The sequence below is a fragment of the Oncorhynchus mykiss genome, chromosome 1 (assembly GCF_013265735.2).
Source record: "Oncorhynchus mykiss isolate Arlee chromosome 1, USDA_OmykA_1.1, whole genome shotgun sequence".
Taxonomy (NCBI): domain Eukaryota; kingdom Metazoa; phylum Chordata; class Actinopteri; order Salmoniformes; family Salmonidae; genus Oncorhynchus; species Oncorhynchus mykiss.
Genome location: NC_048565.1, coordinates 35,868,539 through 35,892,064, shown reverse-complemented (window position 1 = coordinate 35,892,064; position 23,526 = coordinate 35,868,539). Strand labels below are relative to the sequence as shown.

Here is a 23,526-nt window from a genome sequence, read left to right as displayed (position 1 = left end):
TGTGTGCAATTGACCAATAAAGTGTTATACCAGGTCTGGCCAGCAGAGGGCATAAACTACATGTAAATACTTGAAGCTTTTCTACCTTTCTTCTATGGTTCAATGCCCTTTACTCTCTTCTCAGATCTTAGAGTCTACATAGTACACAGTGGTTTCCTTTCCTTGTCTCCTCATCTGTACTGATCTAAAAAAAATAATAATACAATAAACCCCCCCAGTTCAGAGTGGATGGACAGGAGATGTAGCCTAGCTGAGGAGTAAAATGTTGTCAACGATGACTCCAATTTAAACGTTTATTGATCAAAAGGATTATTTGTACAGGTAAGTCCCATTGACATTGATCTAGACAAATTCTAAATTATACAAACATTTTATTTGCATTTTCATCAGAAAATTACAGCAATATTTACATAAATATATATTACATTATAGGCCTACAAGCAAAAGATTAACTAGAGCAGGTAGAAACATGATTTCACAGAATGTGTCTTTGTTTTGTTTTTCATTTGTTGTGGGGGAAGGGGGGGGGGGGGGGGGGGGGGGGGGGGGGGGGGGGGGTAGTGGTTATGTACTGTAGGTAGGCTAGGTTAGGCGTGAGGTAGAGCGGGCAGACTTTGGGGTTAGACTGGGTATCTGCAATGGAAAGGGCTGAGTTCCTCTAAAGTCAAAAGGATGTAGAGAGATGACCCGTCATTACTAAAATGTGCAGTAGGTCTCTGTGGTAAACCTGTGTCAGCATGGGGACCATCTGTTTACAATTAGCTGGGTGACTTTTATTTGTCATTTCTGTCCTGTGGCAGAAGATGGCTCAATGACAGACAGGTTATAAGGTGATTGTGGCTGGGACTCAGCTTAAAAGAAGATAAAATAGCTATCATTATCGAAATATTACCCTTCGTGTCCCCCCGCCTCCAGCGCACAGCCATCTGCCCGCTCATTAGGCGGGATTAGGCTAGATTGACGAGGGCGGCAACAATACATAAAACCTCACATAATTCTGCCCCAAAACAATGACAATTTCTCTCAACCAGTGGCATATGGGATATTTAGGTGATCGCTGATTCCGCCCTGTGATAAGCAGTGCCCACTTTGTCAAAGGTAGGGGCGAACAATATGTTGCTTCCTCATTCCCAGCGTGCCTCTCCAGGGTGCTGTTGGAGAGACTCATCGCTGCGGCACTCCACCAACGTTCCGTCAAAAAAATAATCTAACATAAATCATGTAGCAGATATAGGACATGGTAGATAGGGTATGTAGCCATTTATGTAGGCCAAAGAATGGAGATAAAATGTAAGACAATGTAATGAGAAGGGCACTTTTTTACATCATGCAGGTTTCTCCGATCAAATAGCCTAACTAACCTAAATGGTGCTAAATCAAATAAAATATGTGCTGTAATTTTAACAAACAACATATCCTAAAAACAGGACAGGTCAAACAAAGTAAAATGGACAAAATGGAATGGACAATCACAGCTGTTGTCCAGGAGTTTCACCTCTTTGTCATGATCAATGGTTTAAAGTTTGTATCTGTACAAGCTGATCACAGTGAAAAATAAAATACTTCTGCTTTCCCCGCCGTGTAAACACATTGCAAACAGGCTCACGATAACTCCTGATAAAGTTGAGTAGCTGATATACAGAGCTTAAATAGCCAAATTGATTAGTCACAGGTATCATAACTAATTAAACCAATGCATCGGCTTGTTTTACAAACGGTGGTCCTACCACATGAATGGGCATTTATAAAATTCCATTGTGGCTGACATGGTAGGCTACACCCCAGTAAGCACGAGCCAACGTCTTTTGGATGTCTTTTTTTAATTTTAAAGGGTAGGTTTACCACATAGATGGACATTCATAAAATTATATTTCCTCCTCATATTACCTCAGTAAGCAATGACCGACGGCGACGCCTTTTGGACATATTTTTTTGGTGCAGTCTGGACCAGCCTTGAATGCCACAGACATTGGTTTTTGGTCCGGTCCAGACCAAATCTGAACTAATCATAGACATCTATGTTTGGTTCAGATTTGATTTCAACGTCCACAGACATACATTTATGGACCAGCCTTGATTTGAGCCAAACATAGACGTCTATAAATGACCTCTTTTCAACTTTAATAACCTACATTTACCCTAACTTCAACGTCTAGAAAATACCTATGTTCAATGTCATTTTGCTTACGGGGATTATTCTAGTTTTGCAGGGGGCAGCATTTTTTGGTTTCACCTAGGGCGGCAGAACCGAAAGGACCAGCTCCAGGGTACTTTTTTCTCACCTCCCCAAACTGCTTAAAGTGGGATCAGATCGACATGGCATTGTCCAATGAGGTTGTAGAGTAAGCCCAAGCACGCGCATGTCTTTGTGCACAGCTGCAGGGGCTCGAGAGCAATTACGCGATGACATAGTACACAACTTTTATGGAGCGCCTTTAACATACAGCGCTTCTAAAATGTTTACTTCTCTTTAAATATTTCATACTGGCCAGCAACAGCACAAAATTATCCCAAGCATCTTGTTTTTACCCCAAATGTTTATTCTAAAGAAGGCTTTTAAATAGCAATAATTAAAATAATAAAACATACAACATTCTGGCTTAATAGGTAGGCAATTTACATTATCAATGGTATAATTATTAAAAACATAACAGAGACTTCTAAATCCTTTAAAAATGTATTTAACCTGATTTAAAAATATATTTTTCAAAACCTCCAGTTATTTCCTTATAGAAACACTGTCTTAAATATTCTGCACCTGTGTTTTTGCTCTTCCATGAACCCAAGTGAAAAAAGCTCCAGAATAGTAAAAGCTCTACAACACAGTGTTTAGTTCTAGGTAGTTTCAACAGTACTGTCACTAGTAGGATCACTAGTAGCTCTTCTAGGTCTATAAGTGCATCTTGGCTGATTCAAGTCCTTTCAGTTCAGTGGTTGGTTGGCTGGCTATTGGTTGCTTCCAAACCCTTCCAGACCATAGAGGGAGAAAGGGAGGACATGTGACTGCTCATTGTATTCATCCCAAAGTCTACGATTGGTTAAAGTGTGTCCCAATATTATGCCATACCCTTATGTAGCTATGTCCCCTAGCTTTTAGACTACCAGTCTTGTGAGTCTGTGAGTCTGACCACACGACAAAGTCTAGGAGAGTGGCATGTGAGGTTACAGGGCCTGTCCTCCTTTTCTCCCTCCTCCCTTTCTATCATCCTGTCTTCCTTCCCAGTCCAGAGCTCTCTTCCCCCTCTGCCCCCTCTGACTGGGAACCAATTCAGTGTCCTCTCTCACTCCATCAGTCATCGGTCGTCGGTCTGTCTGTCGGTCTGCAGCGGGGCAGGGGGTCACCGGGGAGGGGCGACCTTTGGCCTGCCCCTTGCCCCAGTGCACGTTGGGAATGGTCAGACACTTCCTGAAGTGCTCCAGCTGAGCCTGCAGCCTCTCTCTCTCATCTCTCACCCTCTGTCTCTGACTCACCAGCTCCTAGAGAGAGAAAGAGAGGGATGGGAGCAAGAGAGAGATAAAGATCGAGAGTGTCACTAAAAGTGAGAGTGGGGGTGAACAAGCACATCAGTGTAGACAGAAACAGACAGACTGTCAGTCAGAGTGCTGATCAAGCTTTACTTTCCACTTTTAGATCATAATAAATAAGATTGTATGGACAGATCCTATATCAGCACTCCTACTCTGAGACACTGTGTATATGTGGACTTCGAGGACACTTTGTGCATCTATGGGCCTTGAGGTTCTTACCGCCATGCTGTGTGAGAGTTGTTCAGCTGTCAGACTGAGAGTGTAGTTCTGAGTCTCCAGCCTCCGGCACTGACTGTGAAGAACCTGTCTCTCCATACACCGCTCTGAGAGAGAGAGGGTAAGAGAGATATAGAGAGAGCGACAGGAGGGTAAAGGGAGACATGGGGTCATAGAGGCAGAGAGAAGAAGACCGATAGAGAGAGCGGCATAGAGGGTGAGAACATGAGTGTGTGGGGGGGGACAGCAAGTGAGACAAAAACATAAAAAACAAACATATTTGTAGATGAAACCGGTGTATTTTTATTTGACTCATCCCAAATAAAGCCCAAAGGTAAACGCACCATCCACATACTCCTGATACGCCTCAAAGACTGACTCTATGCCCCTCCACTTCCTAGGGGCTTCTCCCTCCTCTTCCTCCTCCTCCTCATCCTCTTCCTCTGACAGCTCATCACGTACGCCAAGGGGTACATGGTGGGCTGGAGAGGGGTAAGGGTGATGCCCGTTGGTGGGGTGTAGGGATGTGTTGAGGAGGGCTGGTCTCTTCAGTGGGGGGATGTTGTAGGGCACTGAGGGCTCAGACTTTATACTGGACTCTGGAACGCAGGTGGAGCCACTCAGTGTCTTGTGGGTAGACTGCAACACAGACTGGTGGAAGTCCTTCGGGATGAATCTTTCCCAGGTTATGTTCTGCCCGTTCTGCACAGCCAGGGGCACCTTCTGTTGAGGATGATGGCCAGGGTGGCCTCCTCCATTCTGGAGGCACTGGAGCCTCTTAGCTGGGTGACCTCCACCCAGTCCTTTCCTGTTGGGGTCGGGGGCCAGGGGAGGCGGTTGGCTGGGTGGATAGGTGGATGGTTTTAGTGGGTCTGTATGGAGGTTGTTGGGGTGGTGGGGGTAGGAGGGCGAGGGGCTTGGGGAGTCTTGGTAGTGGAGTCCGTTTGATTCGCCTGATAACATAAACATAAACGCAGTATAAGGATCTCATGGGTGTTACCCTTTGTGTGTGTGTGTGTGTGTGTTTGTCTTACCAGTTGGGGAAACAGGGGGGCTTCTACAGAGGGGTAATGGGTTGTATCTGATGGTGTCCAACGTCACACTCTTCAGCTTTATAGCCTTCAACAACCCCTCCATCTTCTCCTTATCTGGAGAGAGAGGGGGTGTGTGGGGGACGGGGGGGACGGACGGACGGGGGAGGGTGAGAATGAGACTGATTTAGACCTGGGACACCAATTAATTATCAGGTAGAAAAGAAATCCAGCGGTACTCTTGACCTCTTCGAGCAAGATTTGAATACCCCTGGGATATAGCATTACAGTACACTAGAGTGTAGTGGTTAGGGGTTGGAGAATAAGAGCTAGGGTGTAGTGCATAGGGGTTAGTGTAGTGTATGTTACCTCTCCTCTGCTGGTTGGTCACATGGGACAGGCTGAACATGTTGAGGAAGTGTTTCTTGTCCTCCAGCTGAGGGGAGCAATTCATCTCCTCTGGGGTGAGAGTGGTGCAGAGGGTGGGAGCGGGTGCCACAGGAGGCGGAGAGGTCTTCCTCTTGCCTCGTACTGCTGTAGGGGAGATGCTGCGCTCTCTCAACATCCTCCTCCTCTTCCTCCTCTTCTGATGAAGCAGCTGGTCACGATGGGCCAGCGTGGTCAGGCCACAGACACGCAGGAAACACACCTTCTACAAAAAAACAGATTACAGAGAACGAACAATCACACAACATTATGGTAAGGACGTGGCAGTTCTTAAGTGTGCGTGCATGGCAGTTACCTCTGAGGATGTGTCCAGTTTTAACGGGGGCTGCTCTGCTACCCTTCTGAGGTGGGCCCTCACTTCCTCCTCATCACTGTCATCATACCACTCATCTAGATCATAGTCATACCCTGGGGGAGAGAGAGATGGAAAGAGAGTGAGGGAGAGAGAGAGTGAGAGAGCACCGACAATATTTATGTTAAAGACCACACCAGATCTCGTCTCATACACCCCTCTCCTCACCTCCATCTCTCTTATATCCCGTCCCCTCTCTTCTTACCTCCTTCCCTGGCCTCTCTCCTCCTGCTCTCCTCCAGGTCCAGCTTGCTGACCAGCCTGCGGTGCTGCTGGAGGATCTCATCGTACACCACTGGGTTCTGAGGCTCCTGGCCTGGCCGTTCAGACCTCTGGAGGTCCATGGAGGGAGATGGGGAGCTGGCGTGGTGCTGGACCCCTAGGTTGGAGCTGGGGCTGGGGGAGGAGACGGACAGCGAACCACTCTGGTGGAGGTGGTTATGGTGGTGGAGACTGTGAGTGGATCTTTCAAGCTCAGCCCAGTCCCAGAGGCCAGGCTCCTGCAGAATGGGTCCCCTGACAGACGAGAGCCTCTCTGGGTCCTTCCCCCTCTTCCTGCACCCATCCTCCCCCCTCTCCCAGCTGGGGGACCGCTCGTTTCTGGTCAGATTAGGAGGGGAGCGAGATGGAGGAACAGGGGAGTCGAACCTGAAACGAGGGTCTGGGGGGGTCTCAGTGAGGGAGGCAGGGTTCCAGAGGGTGGTGGAAGGGGCAGGGGGGTGGGGGAGGAGGTGAGGTTTGGGTGAGATGAGTGGAGGTGGGGCTCCTAGGTGAGGTTGAGATTCTCTGTTGCCTGTGTCACGTTGGCTGGCGTTGGATCTGTGAAGACAACAAACACAATGTAGTCACAAACACACACTGGGTTTTATCCAAGTTGACCTTGATGATGCAGCCAATTTAAAAGTAGATGTCAGCAGAGTAGAGAGAGTACTGACTCGGGGGATACTGTAGTGTTATCAAACAAACACACACACACAGGTCAACCCCACCTTTCTCAACTGCTTGTTCCTTGATTAAACACTGACCTGTAGCTGTCTCTCCTAGGCTCCACCCCTTCCCCAGGTGGCCACACCTCCCTCTCCTGCCCCTGCCTGCGTTGACGTGCCAACCTGCGCTCCTCCCCATTGGCCTGATGGAGCATCATGGCAGAGAGCAGTGTTCCATGGAGCCCCCCGGAAGAGGCTGAGGCAGTGTGTCTGTTCCCCATCTGAGAGGGCACCAGGCTGGGCATGAGGTGAGGGGCTGTCTGGAGGCCTGGCTGTAGAGGTTTAGGTACTGGGAGGGCAGGGAGGGTGGGCTTATCTGGGGAAAATAGATGAGTTATTTACTATGAATGATTCATTTTATTTTAGGAACACACTTTGAAATACATTATGGATGTTATAATGCATGATATTGATGGTAATCAGGCTCTACTTAAAAGATAAATCTCTGGTCCATAATTAACGGGAAATCAACCAATCAATGTGTGTGTATTGCATCTATACTGTGTGTGTGTGCATGTATCTGTGTGTGTACACCGTACCCAGTCTGTTAGGTGTCAGCCTCTCCCCAGGTCTGACCCTGTCCTCCGGCAGAGCCGTGAGAGCCTTCAGCCCAGCAAGGTACTGGCTCTTCACCGCTCTCACCATCTGTCTCTCCCTCTCTCTCTCCCTCTGCCTATCCTTCTGTCTTTCCATCTCTGTCTCCCTCTCTCTCTCCCGCTCCCTCTCTCTCTCCCGTTCAAGCTCACACTCCCTCTGTTTCTCTCGTTCATGCTCTCGCTCCCTCTCTCGTTGGCGAAGCTCTTCCTCCATCTGTATTCTGTGGGGGAGGTCAAAAAATACACACACACACACACAAACACACACACACACACACACACACACACACACACACACACACACACACACACACACACACACACACACACACACACACACACACACACACACACCAAGGACACAGGGGAGAGAGAGGGTGAGAGATGCAACACCCACCATGGGGCAGATTAACCACACACTGTTTAACACACACACCTATGCACACACACGCCCAAGCAGGCACTTACACACACACACACACACACACACACACACACACACACACACACACACACCATATTAGACATAAACAGCATGAGTGAGCAAGAGCAGATGAACAATTAATAGGTAACCACAGGATGAACACACACACACTGATGTGTGTATTGGTGTGTGTTCGTGATGTGTCTATGGTAGCATGGTGGGGTGTGTTCTAAAAATATAACAGTCACCTGTGCCTTTCCTGCAGAGTGTGTGTGTGCATGTACAAACTGTGTGTGTTTGTGTGCATGTATGAGTGTAACACCTTTCAGCCAGTGTGATGTGTGGGAAGGTGCAGGTGTGTGTGTGTGTGTGTCTTATACGTGTGTGTGTTACTGTACCTCTCAGCCAGTGCACTGTGTGTTTGGCTGAACTCCCCAGGGTAGCGTGCCCCAGGCAGTTGCATGTGGAGGGCAGAGGGGTGGAGGTGAGGGAAGGCCCCCCCTGCTGGTACAGAGTAGAACTGAGACCGTAGTGCAGAAAGACACAAAGACTCCTCCATCCTGGAACACACAGGGACAAGTGGAAAAGGAGGGAGAAAAGGAAAACAGTAAGGCACACTTTGGGGTTCAGTCGCGTTTATACAGCTCATCCTGGAAACACAAACACACAGGCTGCTGCAAACCCCTGTCTCCCTGTGTCCCTGTCTGTCTTTTCGTCTTTCTGTCTTCCTGTCTCTGGGTCTCTGTCTCCATATCTGCAAAAAACTGACTCTGATAATTGCAGAGCCAGACTGAGGTAGGCAGGGTGGTCTGTAGACTGACTGTGTAGGTGGTGGAGGTAGGCAGGGTGGTATATAGACTGACCTGTGGAGGTTGTGGAGGGAAACAGGGTGGTCTATAGACTGACCTGTGCAGATGGTGGAGGTAGGCAGGGTAGTTATAGACTGACTTGTGTAGGTGGTGTTGGTAGGGTGGTCTATAGACTGGCCTGCATATGTGGTTGAGGTAGGCAGGGTGGTCTATATACTGACCTATGTAGATGGTGGAGGAAGGCAGGGTAGTCTATAGACTGACTTGTGTAGATGGTGCAGGAAGGCAGGGTAGTCTATACAGTGCCTTGCGAAAGTATTCGGCCCCCTTGAACTTGGCGACCTTTTGCCACATTTCAGGCTTCAAACATAAAGATATAAAACTGTATTTTTTTGTGAAGAATCAACAACAAGTGGGACACAATCATGAAGTGGAATGACATTTATTGGATATTTCAAACTTTTTTAACAAATCAAAAACTGAAAAATTGGGCGTGCAAAATTATTCAGCCCCCTTAAGTTAATACTTTGTAGCGCCACCTTTTGCTGCGATTACAGCTGTAAGTCGCTTGGGGTATGTCTCTATCAGTTTTGCACATCGAGAGACTGACATTTTTTCCCATTCCTCCTTGCAAAACAGCTCGAGCTCAGTGAGGTTGGATGGAGAGCATTTGTGAACAGCAGTTTTCAGTTCTTTCCACAGATTCTCGATTGGATTCAGGTCTGGACTTTGACTTGGCCATTCTAACACCTGGATATGTTTATTTTTGAACCATTCCATTGTAGATTTTGCTTTATGTTTTGGATCATTGGCTTGTTGGAAGACAAATCTCCGTCCCAGTCTCAGGTCTTTTGCAGACTCCATCAGGTTTTCGTCCAGAATGGTCCTGTATTTGGCTCCATCCATCTTCCCATCAATTTTAACCATCTTCCCTATCCCTGCTGAAGAAAAGCAGGCCCAAACCATGATGCTGCCACCACCATGTTTGACAGTGGGTATGGTGTGTTCAGGATGATGAGCTGTGTTGCTTTTACGCCAAACATAACGTTTTGCATTGTTGCCAAAAAGTTCAATTTTGGTTTCATCTGACCAGAGCACCTTCTTCCACATGTTTGGTGTGTCTCCCAGGTGGCTTGTGGCAAACTTTAAACTACACTTTTTATGGATATCTTTAAGAAATGGCTTTCTTCTTGCCACTCTTCCATAAAGGCCAGATTTGTGCAATATACGACTGATTGTTGTCCTATGGACAGAGTCTCCCACCTCAGCTTTAGATCTCTGCAGTTCATCCAGAGTGATCATGGGCCTCTTGGCTGCATCTCTGATCAGTCTTCTCCTTGTATGAGCTGAAAGTTTAGAGGGACGGCCAGGTCTTGGTAGATTTGCAGTGGTCTGATACTCTTTCCATTTCAATATTATCGCTTGCACAGTGCTCCTTGGGATGTTTAAAGCTTGGGAAATCTTTTTGTATCCAAATCCGGCTTTAAACTTCTTCACAACAGTATCTCGGACCTGCCTGGTGTGTTCCTTGTTCTTCATGATGCTCTCTGCGCTTTTAACGGACCTCTGAGGCTATCACAGTGCAGGTGCATTTATACGGAGACTTGATTACAGACAGGTGGATTGTATTTATCATCATTAGTCATTTAGGTCAACATTGGATCATTCAGAGATCCTCACTGAACTTCTGGAGAGAGTTTGCTGCACTGAAAGTAAAGGGGCTGAATAATTTTGCACGCCCAATTTTTCAGTTTTTGATTTGTTAAAAAAGTTTGAAATATCCAATAAATGTCGTTCCACTTCATGATTGTGTCGCACTTGTTGTTGATTCTTCACAAAAAAATACAGTTTTATATCTTTATGTTTGAAGCCTGAAATGTGGCAAAAGGTCGCAAAGTTCAAGGGGGCCGAATACTTTCGCAAGGCACTGTAGATTGACTTGTGTAGGCAGGGTGGTCTATAGATTGACCTGTGTAGGTGGTTGAGGTAGGCAGGATGATCTATAGACTGTCCTGTGTAGGTGTCAGTGTAGTCTATAGACTGACATCTGTAGGTGGAAGAGGTAGGTATTGTGGTCTATAAACTGATCTGTGGAGGTAGGCACGATGGTATAGACGGACCTGTGTATGTGGTGGAGAAAGGCAGGGTGGTCTATAGACTGACCTGTGTATGTGATTGAGGTAGGCAGGGTGGTATATATGCTGACTACTGTAGGTGGTAGAGGTAGCCAGTGTGGCCTATAGACTGACCTGTGTAGGTGGTGGAGGTAGACAGGGTTGTCTATAGACTGACATGTGGTGGAGGTAGAGTGGTCTATAGACTGACCTGTGTAGATTATGTACACAGGGTGGTCTATAGACTGTCCTGTGTAGGTGGTAAAGACAAGGTGGACTAAAGACTGGCCTGTGTAGGTGGTAGAGGTAGGCATGGTGGTCTATAGACTGACCTGTGTTGGTGGTTGAGGTAGGCATGGTGGCCTATAGACTGACCTGTGTAGGTGGTAGAAGTAGGCATGGTGGTCTATAAACCTACCTGTGTATGTGGTGGAGGTAGGCAGGGTGATCTATAGACTGACTAGTGTAGGTGGTGGAGGTAGGCATAGTGGTCCATAGACTGACCTGTGTAGGTGGTGTAGGCAGGATGGTCTATAGACTGACCAGTATTGTTGGTATGGTGGTCTATAGACTGACCAGTGTAGGTGGTGTAGGCAGGGTGGTCTATAGACTGACCTGCTGAGGTAGGCAGGGTGGTCTATAGACTGACTTGTGGAGGAAGGCATGGTAGTCTATAGAGTGAACTGTGTAGGTGGTATAGGCAGGGTTGTCTATATACTGGCCTGTGTTGGTGGTTGAGTTAGGCATGGTAGTCTATAGAGTGAACTGTGTAGGTGGTATAGGTAGGGTTGTCTATATACTGGCCTGTGTTGGTGTTGGAGGTAGGCATGATGGCCTATAGACTGACCTGTGTAGGTAATGGAATTGATATGCTGGTCTATAGACTGACTTGTGTAGGTGTTGGAGGTAGCCAGGATGGTATAGACTGAGCTGTGTATGTGGTGGAGGTCGGCAGGGTGGTCTATCGACAGACCTTAGTTGGTGGTTGAGGTAGGCAGGGTGGTCTATAAACTTACCTGTGTAGGTGGTGGATGTAGGTATGCTAGTCTATAGACTGTCCTGTTCAGGTGGTAGAGGTAGGTAGGGTTGTCTATAGACAGACCTGTGTAGGTGGTGTAGGCAGGATGGTCTATAGACCGACCTGTGTAGGTGGTGGGGATAGGTAGGGTGGTCTATAGACTGACCTGTGTAGGTGGTGGAGGTAGGCAGGGTGGTAGTAGGCAGCAGCAGCAGTAACGTGGGCAGCAGTGGTGGGGTCGAGCCCCAGGGGCAGCGAGCGCAGGCGGAGGTCATCTGAGGTGGCGAAGGGGCGTAGTCCTCTTAGGTACTCCTCTTGGACCGCCCCTGAGTGAACTGCAGGTTGTACCAGACCAGGTAGACTACAGGAGGGGGAGGAGTTGGGGATCAGATTGCAAATTGGAGTTAAAGGAGGTGTATGCGTTTTAAGGTTTAAGCAAGTATAGAGACGTGTGTGTGTGTGTGTGTGTGTGTGTGTGTGTGTGTGTGTGTGTGTGTGCGCATCCAGGTGATAGAGTGGCTCACCTGAGGCCCTGTAGTCGCCGGTCCTGCATGACAGAGCTGGGGGTGAGGGTGAAGGGGTAGGATGGGTGAGCCAGGATGTGAGGAGAGAGGACAGGATGAGCCCCTTTCTCCTGGGGAAGGCTGGGCTCAGAACCCACAGGCTCCCTACTCACCCCCAGAACACCCAGCTCAGCCTGACAGAGAGAGAGGGAGAGACAGCAGGAGAGAGAGGCAGAAAGACAATCTTTGTTTTGCAAAAAAGTTCCTACCCACAACATGTGGAACTTCCATTTATGGACATCTTTCAAGTCAGGATTTGTCCCTTAATGTTGATCTATCCATAGCATCCTAACACTGTCACATCCTAGCTAATCCAACCACCCACTCTGTTTTCAGCAAGCATCGCTGACTCACATGCCAGTAATGCTCTCATCATTACTTTGGCACCCCTGTCATATCTGTTCGCCATTCACACACACACACACACACACACACACACACACACACACCTTCTTGGTCAAGGTTAGAGACTCACACGTTAAGAGCCTTGAGGCAGGGAGAGAGAGCGAGAGGAGAAAGGATGGAGAGTAGGGTAGAGGAAGGAGAGTAGGGTAGAGGAAGGAGAGAAGAGGGGGGAAAGTGAGGGGAGATGACCTCTCAGCTGCGAACTAAAAGCCCACCCGGGTGGAGAAGTGCTTCTGATATGTCAGAGGAAGTCTAGATCAGGGCAGGAGGGGACATCCTAAAACTCATCCTCCTTATACTACACCCTTCATCTTTTTCTGCTGTCTACCTCTCTCCATAAAGTATAAACATTCACTCACTCATTCACTCACTCCACCAAACTACTCCCTCACATGAGTAACCTTGCTGAGGACTTGTATTAGCTCTCAGTGCTAATGCCTAGTGTTGGATAATAAAGTCTAGGTTCACTCCAACAACCAGGGTTTCTGGCTGCAGCAGTGAAATCTCTGTGCTTTGAATATCTTTGACTATCTCTCTCAGGGAAATCAGATTCACACCAGGCTTTCCAATAATGATCAAACACACTCCAGTCTCTTTCTGGTCTCTCTTTGGTCTTTGGTCTCTGATCTCTGATCTCTCTCTCTGATCTCTCTCCCTAGTCATTATCGCCTCTCTCTGGTCTCCATCCACCGTTGTAAAGAGGAGGATCAAGGGACAAAGCATGCTTGTGTCTGCGTGTGTATATATGTATGTGTGCGTGTGCACGTGTGTGTGTGTTGGGGTTATCCGGTGCAGAAATAATTGCAGCAGCTCCCAGAACACACCTTGACCCCTGGCCTTACAGACACAGGACATGCTGTTCTTATTGGTTGAACTGGATGTACTCTGACTGAATGTGAAGCACCTGCTACATCAATGTACCGGAAGTCAAAACATCACATCCTTTCAATCTTTAACTTCCTTCATACTCCCTTTTATTTATCCCCTTTCCCCCTTTCTTTTTCAGTCTGCCCCACTTCCCCTCTCTCTGTCCCACTCCCTCCCCTCTCTCTCTCTCTCTCTCTCTCTCTCTCTCTCTCTCTCTCTCTCTCTCTCTCTCTCTCCCCCCACTCTCTCTCTCTCTCTCTCTCTCTCTCTCTACCCCTCCCCCCACTCTTTCTCTCTCTCTCTCTGTACCCCCCCACTCTTTCTCTCTCTCTCTCCCCCACTCTCTCTCCATCTCCCTCCCCCACTCCCCCCCCCACTCGCTCTCTTTCTCTCTCCCCCACTCTGTCCATTTCTCTGCCTCTTTAACCCTCACTCTCCTTGCTCTCTCTTTCTCTCTTCCGCTGACCCCTCTCTGAATAGGAGCCCCAGGGTAGGAAGCCGAGCCAGACAGACTGCTCTTTGTGAGGGGGAGAAAGGCTGCTCAGGGGGCTAACCCCTGGATTGTTTAGGGGGCTTGGTTCCTCACTCCAGCTTAAATACAAACACACATACACAGAGGGGTCTTGGGACAAAAGCAAATGTACACAAAGCTCCCTCAAACTACACACACACACCACACACACACACAATCCGGAAATATAACAATTGGAGACAGCGTCTACAGCTACTGCTTTTTCTCTCCAGTATGGGCCCACTGGGTGACTCCCTCTTTACCCTCTCTCTCAGAGAGAAGCAGAGATGGGGACAGAAATAGAGATGAGAGGGATGGGTGATTCTGACACATTGACTTGGATAAACGTTGGGACTATTTCTTTAATGGTGGAAGTGGTAGCAGGTGGGGTGGGGGAAAGAGAGAAAAAGACAGAGAAGATAAGGGGGAGAATAAAGTTCTAAGGTGCTGTGTGTGTTACTTCTTACCTGGCGCCCTTCTCCTCTCCAGAGAATGCTGCCGCTCTTGGTGGGAGTGGGGGCGATAGTGACTACAGAAGGGGTGGAGGGAAGGCCGTGTCCCCGAATTGGGGTCTGGAGTGGTCCTGACAACCCCCTCTTAGGAGTGTTGACTGGAGAACTGAGACTGGTGGCTGGAGAGGAGACTGGAGACTCACTATTGGGAGAAGAACCTAGGGGAGAGAGAGAGAGATGGGGGGAATTTCACAACAAAAAGGCCATCAGAAAGCCATTACTATAAAAATGAGATGTCTCACTAATCAACACACACACACACAAGCATGCACACGCATGCACGTAAACACACAAAATCAGCTAATGGGGCTCATCCACAGAGAGAGAAAGAGAGAGGAAGAGGGAAAGAGATGCCGGAAAAACAAATGGAAGAGATGAGTGAAAGAGAGAGGGATAGTATAAAGGAGTTAGTATAAGGGATAGTCAGGGAGAGAACGAGAGAGTGAGTGTGAGGGCGAGAGAAGGAAAGAGAGGGTGAGAGAGTGAGTGGGAGGGAGAGAGAAGGAAAGAGAGAGTGAGAGAGTGAGTGGGAGGGAGAGAGAAGGAAAGAGAGAGTGAGAGAGTGAGTGTGAGGGAGAGAGAGGGAAAGAGAGGGTGAGAGAGTGAGTGGGAGTGAGAGAGAGGGAAAGAGAGGGCAATAGAGTGAGTGGGAGTGAGAGAGAAGGAAAGAGAGGGTGAGATAGTGAGTGGGAGTGAGAGAGAGGGAAAGAGAGGGTGAGAGTGAGTGGGAGTGAAAGAAAAGGAAAGAGGGTGAGATAGTGAGTGGGAGTGAGAGAGAGGGAAAGAGAGGACAAGAGTGAGTGGGAGTGAGAGAGAAGTAAAGAGAGGGTGAGAGAGTGAGTGGGAGTGAGAGAGAGGGAAAGAGAGGGTGAGAGAGTGAGTGGGAGTGAGAGAGAGAAGGAAAGAGAGGGCAAGAGAGTGAGTGGGAGTGAGAGAGAGAAAAAGAGAGTGAGAGAGTGAGTGGGAGTGAGAGAGAGAAAGAGGGTGAGAGAGAGTGGGAGTGAGAGAGAAGGAAAGAGAGGGTGAGAGTGAGTGGGAGTGAGAGAGAGAGAGAGAGGGAAAGAGAGGATGAGAGAGTGAGTGGGAGGGAGAGAGAAGGAAAGAGGGGGTGAGAGAGTGAGTGGGAGTGAGAGAGAAGGAAAGAGAGGGTGAGAGAGTGAGTGGGAGTGAGTGAGAAAGAGGTAAAGAGAGGGCGAGAGTGAGTGGGAGTGAGAGAGGGACAGAGAGCGCGAGAGTGGGTGGGAGTGAGAGAGGGACATAGAGGGCGAGAGAGTGAGTGGGGGTGAGAGAGAGGGTGAGAGAGTGAGTTGGAGTGAGAAAGAGGGAAAGAGAGGGTGAGAGAGTGAGTGGGAGGGAGAGAGAAGGAAAGACAGGGCAAGAGAGTGAGTGGGAGTGAGAGAGAGGGACAGAGAGGGCGAGATTGAGTGGGAGTGAGAGAGGGACAGAGAGGGCCAGAGAGTGAGTGGGAGTGAGAGAGAGGGAAAGAGAGGGTGAGAGAGTGAGTGGGAGGGAGAGAGAAGGAAAGAGAGGGTGAGAGAGTGAGTGGGAGTGAGAGAGAGATAAAGAGAGGGCGAGAGTGAGTGGGAGTGAGAGAGGGACAGAGAGGGCGAGAGTGAGTGGGAGTGAGAGAGGGACAGAGAGGGCGAGAGAGTGAGTGGGAGTGAGAGAGAGGGTGAGAGAGTGAGTTGGAGTGAGAGAGAAGGAAAGAGAGGGCAAGAGAGTGAGTGGGAGTGAGAGAGAGGGTGAGAGAGGGTGAGAGAGTGAGTGGGAGGGAGAGAGAAGGAAAGAGAGGGCAAGAGAGTGAGTGGGAGTGAGAGAGAGGGACAGAGAGGGCGAGAGTGAGTGGGTGTGAGAGAGGGACAGAGAGGGCGAGAGAGTGAGTGGGAGTGAGGGAAAGAGAGGGTGAGAGAGTGAGTGGGAGTGAGAGAGAGGGAAAGAGAGGGTGAGAGAGTGAGTGGGAGGGAGAGAGAAGGAAAGAGAGGGCAAGAGAGTGAGTGGGAGTGAGAGAGAGGGTGAGAGAGTGAGTGGGAGTGAAAGAGAAGGAAAGAGGGTGAGATAGTGAGTGGGAGTGAGAGAGAGGGAAAGAGAGGACAAGAGTGACTGGGAGTGAGAGAGAAGTAAAGAGAGGGTGAGAGAGTGAGTGGGAGTGAGAGAGAAGGAAAGAGAGGGTGAGAGAGTGAGTGGGAGGGAGAGAGAAGGAAAGAGAGGGCAAGATAGTGAGTGGGAGTGAGAGAGAGGGTGAGAGAGTGAGTGGGAGGGAGAGAGAAGGAAAGAGATAGTGAGAGAGTGAGTGGGAGGAGAGAGAAGGAAAGAGAGAGTGAGAGAGTGAGTGTGAGTGAGAGAAAAGGAAAGAGAGGGTGAGATAGTGAGTGGGAGTGAGTGAGGGAGAAGGAAAGAGAGGGTGAGATAGTGAGTGGGAGGGAGAGAGAATGAAAGAGAGGGTGAGATAGTGAGTGGGAGTGAGAGAAAAGGAAAGAGAGGGTGAGATAGTGAGGGAGAGAGAATGAAAGAGAGGGTGAGATAGTGAGTGGGAGTGAGAGATAAGGAAAGAGATAGTGAGTGGGAGTGAGAGAGAAGGAAAGAGAGGGTGAGAGAGTGAGAGAGAAGGAAAGTGAGGGTGAGAGTGAGTGGGAGTGAGAGACAGGGAAAGAGAGGGTGCGAGAGTGAATGGGAGGGAGAGAGAAGGAAAGAGGGGGTGAGAGTGAGTGGGAGTGAGAGAGACAGGGAAAGAGAGGGCAAGAGAGTGAGTGGGAGTGAGAGAGGGACAGAGAGGGCGAGAGTGAGTGGGAGTGAGAGAGGGACAGAGAGGGCGAGAGAGTGAGTGGGAGTGAGGGAAAGAGAGGGTGAGAGAGTGAGTGGGAGTGAGAGAGAGGGAAAGAGAGGGTGAGAGAGTGAGTGGGAGGGAGAGAGAAGGAAAGAGATGGCAAGAGAGTGAGTGGGAGTGAGAGAGAGGGTGAGAGAGTGAGTGGGAGTGAAAGAGAAGGAAAGAGGGTGAGATAGTGAGTGGGAGTGAGAGAGAGGGAAAGAGAGGACAAGAGTGACTGGGAGTGAGAGAGAAGTAAAGAGAGGGTGAGAGAGTGAGTGGGAGTGAGAGAGAAGGAAAGAGAGGGTGAGAGAGTGAGTGGGAGGGAGAGAGAAGGAAAGAGAGGGCAAGATAGTGAGTGGGAGTGAGAGAGAGGGTGAGCGAGTGAGTGGGAGGGAGAGAGCAGGAAAGAGAGAGTGAGAGAGTGAGTGTGAGTGAGAGAAAAGGAAAGAGAGGGTGAGATAGTGGGTGGGAGTGAGTGAGGGAGAAGGAAAGAGAGGGTGAGATAGTGAGTGGGAGGGAGAGAGAATGAAAGAGAGGGTGAGATAGTGAGTGGGAGTGAGAGAAAAGGAAAGAGAGGGTGAGATAGTGAGGGAGAGAGAATGAAAGAGAGGGTGAGATAGTGAGTGGGAGTGAGAGATAAGGAAAGAGATAGTGAGTGGGAGTGAGAGAGAAGGAAAGAGAGGGTGAGAGAGTGAGAGAGAAGGAAAGTGAGGGTGAGAGTGAGTGGGAGTGAGAGACAGGGAAAGAGAGGGTGCGAGAGTGAGTGGGAGGGAGAGAGAAGGAAAGAGGGGGTGAGAGTGAGTGGGAGTGAGAGAGACAGGGAAAGAGAGGGCAAGAGAGTGAGTGGGAGTGAGAGAGGGACAGAGAGGGCGAGAGAGTGAGTGGGAGTGAGGGAAAGAGAGGGTGAGAGAGTGAGTGGGAGTGAGAGAGAGAGAAAGAGAGGGTGAGAGAGTGAGTGGGAGTGAGGGAAAGAGAGGGCAAGAGAGTGAGTGGGAGTGAGAGAAAAGGAAAGAGGGTGAGAGAGTGAGTGGGAGTGAGAGAGAGGGAAAGAGAGGGCAAGATAGTGAGTGGGAGTGAGAGAGAGGGAAAGAGAGGGTGAGATAGTGAGTGGGAGTGAGAGAGAGAAGGAAAGAGAGGGTGAGAGTGAGTGGGAGTGAAAGAAAAGGAAAGAGGGTGAGATAGTGAGTGTGAGGGAGAGAGAAGGAAAGAGAGGGTGAGAGAGTGAGTGGGAGGGAGAGAGAAGGAAAGAGAGGGTGAGATAGTGAGTGGGAGGGAGAGAGAAGGAAAGAGAGGGTGAGATAGTGAGTGGGAGTGAGAGAGAAGGAAAGAGAGGGTGAGATAGTGAGTGGGAGGGAGAGAGAATGAACGAGAGGGTGAGATAGTGAGTGGGAGTGAGAGATAAGGAAAGAGGGGGTGAGATAGTGAGTGGGAGTGAGAGAGAGGGAAAGAGAGGGTGAGAGAGTGAGAGAGAAGGAAAGTGAGGGTGAGAGAGAGGGAAAGAGAGGACAAGAGTGAGAGAGAAGTAAAGAGAGGGTGAGAGAGTGAGTGGGAGTGAGAGAGAGGGAAAGAGAGGGTGAGATAGTGAGTGGGAGTGAGAGAGAGGGAAAGAGAGGGTGAGAGTGAGTGGGAGTGAGAGAAAAGGAAAGAGGCTGAGATAGTGAGTGGGAGTGAGAGAGGGGGAAAGAGAGGACAAGAGTGAGTGGGAGTGAGAGAGAAGTAAAGAGAGGGTGAGAGAGTGAGTGGGAGTGAGAGAGAAGTAAATAGAGGGTGAGAGAGTGAGTGGGAGGGAGAGAGAAGGAAAGAGAGGGCAAGATAGTGAGTGGGAGTGAGAGAGAGGGTGAGAGAGTGAGTGGGAGGGAGAGAGAAGGAAAGAGAGGGTGAGATAGTGAGTGGGAGGGAGAGAGAAGGAAAGAGAGGGTGAGATAGTGAGAGAGAAGGAAAGAGAGGGTGAGATAGTGAGTGGGAGTGAGAGAGAAGGAAAGAGAGGGTGAGATAGTGAGTGGGAGGGAGAGAGAATGAACAAGAGGGTGAGATAGTGAGTGGGAGTGAGAGATAAGGAAAGAGGGGGTGAGATAGTGAGTGGAAGTGAGAGAGAGGGAAAGAGAGGGTGAGAGAGTGAGAGAGAAGGAAAGTGAGGGTGAGAGAGAGGGAAAGACAGGACAAGAGTGAGAGAGAAGTAAAGAGAGGGTGAGAGAGTGAGTGGGAGTGAGAGAGAGGGAAAGAGAGGGTGAGATAGTGAGTGGGAGTGAGAGAGAGGGAAAGAGAGGGTGAGAGTGAGTGGGAGTGAGAGAAAAGGAAAGAGGGTGAGATAGTGAGTGGGAGTGAGAGAGGGGGAAAGAGAGGACAAGAGTGAGTGGGAGTGAGAGAGTGAGTGGGAGTGAGAGAGAAGGAAATAGAGGGTGAGAGAGTGAGTGGGAGGGAGAGAGAAGGAAAGAGAGGGCAAGATAGTGAGTGGGAGCGAGAGAGAGGGTGAGAGAGTGAGTGGGAGGGAGAGAGAAGGAAAGAGAGAGTGAGAGAGTGAGTGGGAGGGAGAGAGTAGGAAAGAGAGAGTGAGAGAGTGAGTGTGAGGGAGAGAGAAGGAAAGAGAGGGTGAGAGAGTGAGTGGGAGGGAGAGAGAAGGAAAGAGAGGGTGAGAGAGTGAGTGGGAGTGAGAGAGAAGGAAAGAGAGGGTGAGATAGTGAAAGAGAGGGTGAGATAGTGAGTGGGAGTGAGTGAGAGAGAAGGAAAGAGAGGGTGAGATAGTGAGTGGGAGGGAGAGAGAATGAAAGAGAGGGTGAGATAGTGAGTGGGAGTGGGAGATAAGGAAAGAGAGGGTGAGATAGTGAGGGAGAGAGAATGAAAGAGAGGGTGAGATAGTGAGTGGGAGTGAGAGATAAGGAAAGAGAGGGTAAGATAGTGAGTGGGAGTGAGAGAGAGGGAAAGAGAGGGTGAGAGTGAGTGGGAGTGAGAGAAAAGGAAAGAGGGTGAGATAGTGAGTGGGAGTGAGAGAGGGGGAAAGAGAGGGTGAGAGAGTGAGAGAGAAGGAAAGTGAGGGTGAGAGAGAGGGAAAGAGAGGACAAGAGTGAGAGAGAAGTAAAGAGAGGGTGAGAGAGTGAGTGGGAGTGAGAGAGAGGGAAAGAGAGGGTGAGATAGTGAGTGGGAGTGAGAGAGAGGGAAAGAGAGGGTGAGAGTGAGTGGGAGTGAGAGAAAAGGAAAGAGGCTGAGATAGTGAGTGGGAGTGAGAGAGGGGGAAAGAGAGGACAAGAGTGAGTGGGAGTGAGAGAGAAGTAAAGAGAGGGTGAGAGAGTGAGTGGGAGTGAGAGAGAAGTAAATAGAGGGTGAGAGAGTGAGTGGGAGGGAGAGAGAAGGAAAGAGAGGGCAAGATAGTGAGTGGGAGTGAGAGAGAGGGTGAGAGAGTGAGTGGGAGGGAGAGAGAAGGAAAGAGAGGGTGAGATAGTGAGTGGGAGGGAGAGAGAAGGAAAGAGAGGGTGAGATAGTGAGAGAGAAGGAAAGAGAGGGTGAGATAGTGAGTGGGAGTGAGAGAGAAGGAAAGAGAGGGTGAGATAGTGAGTGGGAGGGAGAGAGAATGAACAAGAGGGTGAGATAGTGAGTGGGAGTGAGAGATAAGGAAAGAGGGGGTGAGATAGTGAGTGGAAGTGAGAGAGAGGGAAAGAGAGGGTGAGAGAGTGAGAGAGAAGGAAAGTGAGGGTGAGAGAGAGGGAAAGACAGGACAAGAGTGAGAGAGAAGTAAAGAGAGGGTGAGAGAGTGAGTGGGAGTGAGAGAGAGGGAAAGAGAGGGTGAGATAGTGAGTGGGAGTGAGAGAGAGGGAAAGAGAGGGTGAGAGTGAGTGGGAGTGAGAGAAAAGGAAAGAGGGTGAGATAGTGAGTGGGAGTGAGAGAGGGGGAAAGAGAGGACAAGAGTGAGTGGGAGTGAGAGAGTGAGTGGGAGTGAGAGAGAAGGAAATAGAGGGTGAGAGAGTGAGTGGGAGGGAGAGAGAAGGAAAGAGAGGGCAAGATAGTGAGTGGGAGCGAGAGAGAGGGTGAGAGAGTGAGTGGGAGGGAGAGAGAAGGAAAGAGAGAGTGAGAGAGTGAGTGGGAGGGAGAGAGTAGGAAAGAGAGAGTGAGAGAGTGAGTGTGAGGGAGAGAGAAGGAAAGAGAGGGTGAGAGAGTGAGTGGGAGGGAGAGAGAAGGAAAGAGAGGGTGAGAGAGTGAGTGGGAGTGAGAGAGAAGGAAAGAGAGGGTGAGATAGTGAAAGAGAGGGTGAGATAGTGAGTGGGAGTGAGTGAGAGAGAAGGAAAGAGAGGGTGAGATAGTGAGTGGGAGGGAGAGAGAATGAAAGAGAGGGTGAGATAGTGAGTGGGAGTGGGAGATAAGGAAAGAGAGGGTGAGATAGTGAGGGAGAGAGAATGAAAAAGAGGGTGAGATAGTGAGTGGGAGTGAGAGATAAGGAAAGAGAGGGTAAGATAGTGAGTGGGAGTGAGAGAGAGGGAAAGAGAGGGTGAGAGTGAGTGGGAGTGAGAGAAAAGGAAAGAGGGTGAGATAGTGAGTGGGAGTGAGAGAGGGGGAAAGAGAGGACAAGAGTGAGTGGGAGTGAGAGAGAAGTAAAGAGAGGGTGAGAGAGTGAGTGGGAGTGTGAGAGAAGGAAATAGAGGGTGAGAGAGTGAGTGGGAGGGAGAGAGAAGGAAAGAGAGGGCAAGATAGTGAGTGGGAGTGAGAGAGAGGGTGAGAGATTGAGTGGGAGGGAGAGAGAAGGAAAGAGAGAGTGAGAGAGTGAGTGGGAGGGAGAGAGAAGGAAAGAGAGAGTGAGAGAGTGAGTGTGAGGGAGAGAGAAGGAAAGAGAGGGTGAGAGAGTGAGTGGGAGGGAGAGAGAAGGAAAGAGAGGGTGAGAGAGTGAGTGGGAGGGAGAGATAAGGAAAGAGAGGGTGAGATAGTGAAAGAGAGGGTGAGATAGTGAGTGGGAGTGAGTGAGAGAGAAGGAAAGAGAGGGTGAGATAGTGAGTGGGAGGGAGAGAGAATGAAAGAGAGGGTGAGATAGTGAGTGGGAGTGGGAGATAAGGAAAGAGAGGGTGAGATAGTGAGGGAGAGAGAATGAAAGAGAGGGTGAGATAGTGAGTGGGAGTGAGAGATAAGGAAAGAGAGGGTAAGATAGTGAGTGGGAGTGAGAGAGAAGGAAAGAGAGGGTGAGAGAGTGAGAGAGAAGGAAAGTGAGAGTGAGTGGGAGTGAGAGACAGGGAAAGAGAGGGCGAGAGAGTGAGTGGGAGTGAAAGAAAGAGAGGGTGAGAGAGTGAGTGGGAGTGAGAATCATAAAACACGGGACGAGATGTTGAAAACTGTCCATTGTGCCAATAGATGGAATGCACTCGCATGAGATTTTCCATGAGAAACTGCTCTGACGGTCTGCCGCAGAGCCTGTCCATGGATTCCAAGTTCTTTCAGCAACCTGATGGTGGAAGAAGCCACGAATCCTCTGCATCCCACTTCAACTGGCCAGACTTTTGCATTCCAGCCACGCTGAGTTGCGTCTGCTGCCAACTCTGTGTAACGCAGTTTCTTACGCTCGTAGGCCTCTTCAACAGAGTTTTCCCACGGGACTGTGAGCTCTATGATGTACACAGCCTTTCGTGAAGGGGACCAGAGTACCATGTCTGGCCTAAGGTTGGTAGAAGCAATCTCAGGTGGAAAAATTAGTTGCTGGCCAATATCGACAAGCATCTTCCAGTCCCGAGCCATGGCTAGGTGTCCAGTTTCTGGCTTTGTAGGAGGATACTTGGGCCTTTTCTGTCCCTCCCGGATGAATGTTGTTGTTTTGACGGGATTGCTTGTTTTTGGAGGTAATGAATTGGTTGCACTCCTCTTGGTCTCAAGTGCTGCAGCCAGGCTCTTGAGGACCTGATTGTGCCTCCAGGTGTAGCGGCCTTGTGAGAGGCTGGTCTTGCAACCTGTCATTATATGCCTGAGAGTCGCTGGAGCTGGGCAGAGGGGTCAGGTCGAGTCCTCGCCATACCATTGATGTAGATTTTTTGGTGATGGAAGCACATCATAAACAGCTCTTATGATGAAGCTGATGTTGCTTGCCTCCATTTGCCAAAGCTCACTCCAGTTGATCTTTCTCCTCTCCAGGCCTTGCCACCGCGTCCATTGCCCTTGTTTAGCAAGAGAGACAGCCTTTGCACTTCTTGCAGTCTCCTCCTGTCTGCGCACCTCCTCGACCACCAGCTTCCTGCGTTCAGATGTTGTTGCCTTATGGAACGTTGGTTTGCTTGCTGCCAGGCCAAAGCCTCCTCTTCCATGCTGGATATTCCCCACAATGTCTTGGTGTCTCAGGGCTGATGTTGCTTGCTGCACAGCCTTGGATGATGTCC

General features: G+C 49.5%; 1 protein-coding gene across 3 annotated transcripts in view; it reads right to left on the bottom strand.

Moving 5' to 3' along the window:
• Positions 1–533: 533 nt before the first annotated feature.
• The window catches only part of LOC110522073 (genetic suppressor element 1), a 76,071-nt gene continuing 53,078 nt past the window's right edge, over positions 534–23,526 (bottom strand). For 2 of the 3 annotated variants that reach the window (XM_036976702.1, XM_036976714.1), the window contains exons 3-15: positions 14,335–14,537; positions 12,046–12,218; positions 11,688–11,882; positions 7,979–8,140; positions 7,100–7,377; positions 6,600–6,876; positions 5,780–6,393; positions 5,518–5,630; positions 5,145–5,427; positions 4,779–4,892; positions 4,089–4,697; positions 3,748–3,851; positions 534–3,477 (exon numbers count right to left, since the gene is read on the bottom strand). In XM_036976702.1, the coding sequence (XP_036832597.1) occupies positions 3,163–3,477; positions 3,748–3,851; positions 4,089–4,697; positions 4,779–4,892; positions 5,145–5,427; positions 5,518–5,630; positions 5,780–6,393; positions 6,600–6,876; positions 7,100–7,377; positions 7,979–8,140; positions 11,688–11,882; positions 12,046–12,218; positions 14,335–14,537 (3,440 nt within the window). In that variant the 3' untranslated portion in view covers positions 534–3,162. The remainder of the gene's footprint in view (positions 3,478–3,747; positions 3,852–4,088; positions 4,698–4,778; positions 4,893–5,144; positions 5,428–5,517; positions 5,631–5,779; positions 6,394–6,599; positions 6,877–7,099; positions 7,378–7,978; positions 8,141–11,687; positions 11,883–12,045; positions 12,219–14,334; positions 14,538–23,526) is intronic. The other variant, XM_036976708.1, reaches the window with a different exon arrangement.